Genomic DNA, 7,689 nt, shown 5'->3' with positions numbered 1-7,689 from the left:
TATAAACTTGTATTTTCTCAATAAATTGCCCTTTTGGATGACCTTGCTTTTTATCTATGAAATTCATAATCATTTGAACTTAATTTTTTTTCTGTACTTAAAAGATACATAGTGCATGTAGTATTTATATTTGAGTGTATAGATGATCTCCATTGGTGAAACTTAACTTTGACTATTGAAATACAAAATGAGTTGTTTTTTTACCTCTAATGGTGATACCCAACCAACTTCTCAATTTAGCAACTCATGCGAAGTCTAATTTTCCAATGGTGAGACTCTCTAAAGCATACTATGTCACTTTAATTTATGCCCCACCAAATCCATGTAATTTTTTTTTAAAAAAAAAAAAAAAAAAAAAAAAAAACTAAAATAATTTACAAAAAAAATATTATAATATTGATAAAGGGACCCACATTTTTTTTCAAATGAGACTCAAAGTTGAGTATCTAAACTTAGCAACTCCAAAAGAAAATTGCTATTTACGTAAAAAATAACCTCTCTTCTAAAAAAAACTCCCTCAAGTCTCACCTTGGAGATGATCTAAGTGCATATGTACATAACCACAAATGCTAGCTTCAGTTTAAATGATTTGATAGAAAAAAGTAACATTTCATTCATTAATATGAACAGAAGTTTACTAAATTCAGAATGCGATTAACTGAAGTAATTGACATCTTTATTCAAACATAAAATCACACCCACTAAATACTTTTCTGTTTAAAAGACTGAAATTAGAAGATTGCTAGTGTTAGTACTAGTACTACTTATATTAAGCAGCTTCAAAACAGTTGAAAGAAAAACTCAACCCACCCTTAGAGCTGTCCACCCTCATACTTGAAACCCTGAGGCATTACACCCGGATTGGTTAGAGCTCCTTTCGGATCCTCCATCATTGGCGCTTGATAATACTGATTCATCACGGTGAAGTTAAAAACCCCCATCCTCTGAGACAGATTAGAAAAATGGGCAACATCTCGACCACTTTCCAAATCAACTTCATTCATCATATGAACCTCATTCATGAACCTGAACTTGTAGCTCTGGGAAACATCCACATTCGCAACCTTATCATCCCCTGATATGAGATGGCTGCTATCGCTCATCATACCTAGCACAGGATTTTCAAAATCGCGAACATTGTCCCAGAAATCCGTGTTCCCAATGGTACTAGAGCCCGAAGAATTGCAACCTACATCATTGCTCAAATTTTGATTAGTGTCTAACTGATCAATAACAACATTACCTGCTTGACAGGACGAATACATCAAAGAGTTCTCTGTTAGCTCCTCAGCTTTCTCAGCAACATTCTTCCTAAGTTCCATAAGACACGCCTTGAACTGTTCGAGTTCATACAATCCCATTTCATTTACCGCAGCTACCTCCCACCAATTTCCACACCCTTCATTTGTACCACTCGACTGACAGTTCTTCTCATCATCCACAGGCTCACCCACCTTTTTTTTCTCCACAACATTACGATTCGTAGCCCTTTTTTTCTCATCAGTCTTTCTCTTGATCTCATCGCGCTGTCTGTTCTGTTCTTCCACCATCAAACCAATCCCAGCAGGCTCATCATAGAAGGACCCAAGATTCAGGTAACGACGAATGATATTGTCAGAGTTTGGATGACCAAAGCAGAATAGCTTGCCCCTCTCAGAGAAAGTCAAGACTGCCATTTCCACCCCACATAGTGCACATAACTCGCTTGCTTTCTTGAACAACCCTAGACGTCGTTTCGAGAACGTAACATGTTTTCTAGTTTGGTCTGCTATTCTCTCAATAGGGATCTTCCTCCTTCCATTGCTTCTCGTCCTGAATACTTCCTTCTTACCATCCTCTGTCTCCTTATTGTTGGCCATTAATAATGATGAAAATTTGTTATTATTACTTAGGACTAGCTTAATTATTAATCTTACAATGTCATTTTATATTAACACTTTAGAAGATCTTTTCAAAGAGAATAAGGAGCTTCAGTAATGACTAATGAGATCCTGTTATTAATTACATAATATTTTCCATATAATTCATTCAAGATTTTATAGGATTTTTATTTTTTGAAAAAGATTTGATTACTGCATAATTTTTTACAGTATCTTGTTTAAAAATAAAGTTGCTAAAAATGTTATGATTTGAATCATTTGGTGAATAGATAAATGGATGGTTATTATACTCATATATTGGGTGATTATATATGTTTCCTTTTTGTCTTCAAATTTCCGCTGAATAATCCTATTTTCCCTGTGAAGATCAGCAATAAAAGATGTATGTGGACTTTTCATTTAAATGTGTAAGAGCCACTAGTGAGATTAATTTTACAGTATGGTTTTTAAACGCCCAAATATGGATGGTATCATGGTAGTTTAATCTAAACGACAGTAAAAGTCAAACCATGGAAAAACAAAAGTGATAAAAGTCAATAGGAGTGTTTGCCAAGGTAGCATTTAATAGTAGATGTAGAATTGACAAATATTTAGTATTTACTTCTTATCACATATAAATTATAACGTTTGTTCAGTGAATTTTTTGTAAAGTATGGTAACATAATTAAGTACTCTGTACTTTTTTGCTGTTAAAATATTGATGAACAGGTATATATCTTAATGAAGATTACACAGTCAATGGGGTATAATTAAGAGCTACGTATTGAGCATTTTAAGTGGACATAGTTCGTTTTACTACTTTCAATCGATTACTGAAGTTCAAACTTTGACCTGAAATGCTTCAAAATAGTAATAAAAACATACTTCGTCCCAAAGTGTCTCAATATTTATTTTCAAAATATTAATTAACTTTTTATAATTATTAAGATATAAAACTTAAAATATTCTTAGTCTTCATCCCAAAAATAAATAAATAAATATTCATTTTTAAAAAATAATTGCAATTATTTAGTGACAGAGAAAGTATTGAGTTGGTGTTGTAAATTTAAAATTCAAAATAAAAGGAAAGGATATATATATCAAGTAAAGGGTATACAAGGCAAGATTAATGAAGTAAAATAAAGGGCAAGATTGTTAAAATAAAAATAAAATAAAATAAAATAAATAAAACCTCAGATTTTTAAACAAACGGTTGACAAAATCTTCCAATAAAATTTCCTCAAATAAAAAAATAAAAATAAAAATAAAAAAAATCTTCCAATAAAATCATTTTAATTTCCATCAAATCACATAGAGGACAAGGTTTAATTTGATCTTACTCCCAAGGTTTGCTCTTGCATTGCATTAGTGTTGCCGGATAGGGTGGCAGTATTTCACCTATGCTGCAAGAACACATTAGTAGCACTCCAACAACTCTCACTTCCTAATCAAGAAAATACAGGGAAATTAAATCTACTTCGAGCGCTACTTTGTATCTTCATTTTTCGAGTTGATCTACAATCTGCGCTTCACCTAACAAATTTCATATGTTATGTTCCAAGTGTGGTTGGATGATCAGAACTTCAGAAGTTAAGAACAGAGGAGGATAATAATGAAAGATAATAGACACAACCATCAACTGATATGGTACGCTAGACAGTCTTTAATCTCATATTCGAGCACTGGAAGAAGTCATATTTGTAAGTTAAGCACCCTGGATTTAAGCCATAGCAGTAAATAGCTGTTTCAAGCCATCCAGCTGCGCGTACTTTCCAGTACAGGTGCATGAACTTTATTATCACTACTTCACAGTTTACAGTAACCAGTTTGGCTCTCTAGACTTTTGACACGCTTTCAGTGCCTCTCAGTCTCTCCACCACCGCCAGCGACACTGTCACTATTGAATGGATTAAGGCACCTGAGGCATATGTTTAAGACAGACCTCCTAACCCCCCCCCCCCCACCACACACACACATACACGCACAAAGTTGGAAAGTTCTCACGAGGAGGGCTTAGGCTACCAGAGAATGCCGAGGAGGGATAGTAGAGTACTCACAGTGACAGTGCATGAGAATGAAGAGAATATGCCTGAGGATAAATCCATTGACATCACTCTCAAAACACTTTTATTGGAAATCATTGAATTACGGACTACTGATGCTACTCGTGTAGGGGTGATAATAAAATCAAGAAAAAGTAGTTCCGTAAAGTTTTTTTTAAAAAAAAAAAAAAAAAAAAAAAAAAAAACAAAACTATATTTTGATTTAAGCCACGCTTGATTTGTATCTCATCTCAACATATGAAGCAGATCAACCAGCAACTATATGGACCTGTCTCTTGGTATGCCTCTTCAAAGCACAACTTTTATAAAAACCAGATAAAAGCAGAAAATGCATTATGAGGGTCCAAATGAAACATAGTTTCATGTGCGATACTTGAATCCATGTAACAAGTTGACGGCAGTATCTTCAAACAAGAAACGAAACAATTAACACAACCTATTAACCACATTCACCAGCGCTTTACATCCTCTATGATTCGTCCAATTGGTCCTGCATATATATGAAACATGGTTAGACAAACTAGGATATCCAATTCTATTAGTCGCAGATTATTTAGCAATATACACGATTGCCGAAGATAAATATTCACTAATATACTTCGTATACTCGTAACCAATAATGAAGCATGTGAATGTAGAGTTTAGCATAGCTGTACAGACCTGGTCTGATGTCCAGAGGGTGAGGTTGTCCCTCAGAAGTTGCATGATAAGAGTGCTGTCCTTGTAAGATTCTTCACCCAAAGTATCCAGCTCTGCTATGGCTTCTTCAAATGCCTGTCAATATTTATAAAATGTAGCGAATTATTATTAGATACCCTACCACATGGAAATGTCAAATTGAAAGTATCAATATATAATCAATGTAAGGCAACATTTAGGAATAAAACTGATTAATATAAACAGGCATCCACAAGCTAAGCTAATATACTGAAAATACATTCAAGGTTCTCAATACAAATATCAAATCATTACATATGCAATTGGCTCCCATTTGGTGACCGCAACTCACAACAAAATTAATTTCATAGAGATATTTACATTCAAAGATCTCAATTCATCAAGTCGAAAACCCTGCAAATGCATTCCACATAACCATTCGTAGACATATAAACCAAACTTAAGCCATTTTTCAGGTCATGAAAGCTATGGCATGTTCCTCCATGGCTCCATAGTATCAAATGCAATATGCATCTATACAACTTTCATACAAATAGACAAAAACCAGCTAACAGAGAGCACGATACCATCTTAACATCAGAAAATCAGAAACTACACCCAATGATGCAATTAACAGTTAGAAAGGTAGGAGTGGGAGAGAAGCATCTTCGTCATATAATGTTCTGTTTATCAGGCACTTCAGGACGATTGACGAAATAATTCTAGCAACCAGATAATTCTCCCAAAAACAACAAATATTTGAGTTAGATACATAGGGAATAGCTGAATTACCTGTTTGGCCATGCTACAAGCTTTATCAGCAGAATTGAGTATCTCATAGTAAAACACTGAGAAGTTGAGAGCAAGACCCAATCTGATGGGATGAGTTGGTGGCAAATCTGTAAGAGCAATTTCCTGGAAGACGAAAAAAAAAAAAAAAAAAAACTATGTCAGATAATAAGCCCAATACCATACTTGCTGCTTAAAATATATGTCTAAGCCAAAACCACAATGGTGAAGAAATATCTTCCGAATTTCAGACAACGATCAGATTGATATAGAGAATAGCCAAAGGAAAGCTAGAATGGATAGTTCATATTTTTATCTTAAGCAATCCCTACAATTAGACAACATACAATCTCTCAGATCCAAACAGCATAAACCCATCACCAAATATAAACCACACATCACATCTCCACAAATCCCTTTATTTTATACCACCACAGAGGTTAATTAGACATGTGCAAGACAGATCTGTCAAGCTTTGCCAGAGAAAAGTAAGTATCTCATATTGGTTATCTTTTCTTGTCACAGTTTTCAAGTTAATATGCAAAGACATTGATGACCCAATACACACTCCTAGACAAATCTTATTTGTAAAGAGTCAATGACTAAAAGCTATAATCCTGGTAGCAAGGATCAACGGTAACATCACAAACCCACCATATCTGCTTTCTGCTGATCCTAACATTCCTAAGACGCCAATTCAGCTAAGGTTACAGAAATTTCAAACTGAAAGAAGCCTTCAAGATAGACTCTAATAAAATTATGCCAAGCATTCCAGAAAAGCAATCATCGAATCCATTCCTCAATACTGCCTCACTCTATCCTTGCACTCTACTTCCAAGACGAAACGAGCGTGAGCTAGTGTACTACCAGTATGTTGGTAACTAGTACTGAAACAAGTCCTTAAAATAAACTTCATACAATTCCAGAGAATCAACAATCCAGTTAAAATAATACCTCGCTTCAATCTAGCATTCAAGCCATTAAATCAAAATATTCTTCTCACCAACACTCTCATCCTTATTCTTCATTCAACTACAAAATTCCGCAGACACATATCGTATCCTATCCACAACACATCAATATTCCTATTAAACTGCAGGAATGTTCTCAAATATCCAAAATAAATCCAAATATCCCTATTAAAACTGCAGAAATTTTCTCAAATATCCAAAATACATCCAAACGACCAAAACCCTATTAAACTGCAAGAATTTTCTCAAATATCCTAAATACATCCTATAAAACTGCAGGAATTTTCGCAATTACTTAAAATACATCCAATATATGCATATTCATGTATCAAATCTCAGTCATTCGACCAAGATACTATGTTCAGTAGCTATACAGACAGCATTAATCACTCATTCAGTCATTGTTAGCTCGAATCTCAGTTATTCTTCCATACCTCAGCATATAAAGCAGCAAAATCGAAGCATAAATTCAAAGATTCTATCAAAGAATAATGTAGTATTACACATAAAATAACAAATACAAATCGAGTTAAAACTTTTAGGTCAAATCAATTCAGACAGATCTCCGCAAAATCGAACATCTAAACCCTAAAAAAACGGCACAAAATCAAAAAACTAAAAGAAAACACACAAACCTGAGCAGCTTTGTAAGCATTCATAGTATCTTCAGCAGCAGTTTTCCTTTCATCACCAGATTTAAACTCAGCCATATAACGATGATAATCTCCCTTCATCTTCAAGTAGAAGACTCTAGATTCACTAACAGAAGCAGTAGGAGTGAGATGAGAATCAAGAAGCTTGAGAATACAAGCACAGATATCAGAAAGCTCAGATTCAACTTTCCCACGGTAATCTCTAACAAGAGCGACATGGTCGTCGTTCTTGCGACCTTCTTCTTTCTGCTCAATGGAGGAGACGATGCGCCAAGCAGCACGAAGAGAACCGATGACGTTTTTGTAGGCGACGGAGAGGAGGTTGCGCTCTTCGACGGTGAGTTCGCTTCCGGAAGAGGTGGTGGTGACGACGAGTTTGTCCATGTATTTCGCCATTTCTTCGTAGCGTTCAGCTTGTTCGGCGAGTTTCGCCATGTAAACGTACTGTTCTCTGGTTAGGTTGTCAGGAATCGCCATTGTTGAGAGGTTGAAGAAGGAGAGAGAAAATGGTGGTTTTTAGGGGGGAAAAGGGGGGCGAGGAAGAAGAGGAGGTTTTGGTTTTAAGAGAAGGGTGAGAAGAAGAATCTTGGAATGTGGGCCGTTTTTTAGTATGAGGTGGAAATTGAAATATTAAAGGGGAAATAAAATATTGTCAAAATTGATGAAATTGTTAAGCAAGTTGTGTTGCATATAGAAA

The 7,689-nt window shown here is 35.0% G+C and overlaps 2 protein-coding genes across 2 annotated transcripts; both read right to left on the bottom strand.

Annotated features, from left to right (window-relative positions):
- Positions 1-812: 812 nt before the first annotated feature.
- Positions 813-1,859, bottom strand: LOC110709577 (agamous-like MADS-box protein AGL23). Its single transcript, XM_021887792.1, has one exon. The coding sequence runs from the start codon at positions 1,857-1,859 to the stop codon at positions 813-815; it is 1,047 nt and encodes a 348-aa protein (XP_021743484.1).
- Positions 1,860-4,197: 2,338 nt separating this feature from the next.
- Positions 4,198-7,469, bottom strand: LOC110709726 (14-3-3 protein 10-like). Its single transcript, XM_021887954.1, has 4 exons — positions 6,975-7,469; positions 5,372-5,494; positions 4,583-4,696; positions 4,198-4,412 (listed from the first exon to the last, which is right to left on the bottom strand). Exons 1-4 carry the CDS (start codon positions 7,467-7,469, stop codon positions 4,392-4,394), a joined length of 753 nt encoding a protein of 250 aa, XP_021743646.1. The 3' UTR covers positions 4,198-4,391.
- Positions 7,470-7,689: the final 220 nt, after the last annotated feature.

This window comes from Chenopodium quinoa, unplaced genomic scaffold (assembly GCF_001683475.1).
Source record: "Chenopodium quinoa cultivar QQ74 unplaced genomic scaffold, ASM168347v1, whole genome shotgun sequence".
NCBI lineage: Eukaryota > Viridiplantae > Streptophyta > Magnoliopsida > Caryophyllales > Amaranthaceae > Chenopodium > Chenopodium quinoa.
The sequence above is the reverse complement of the archived record's forward strand: the minus strand, read 5'-3'. Positions and strand labels throughout refer to the sequence as shown.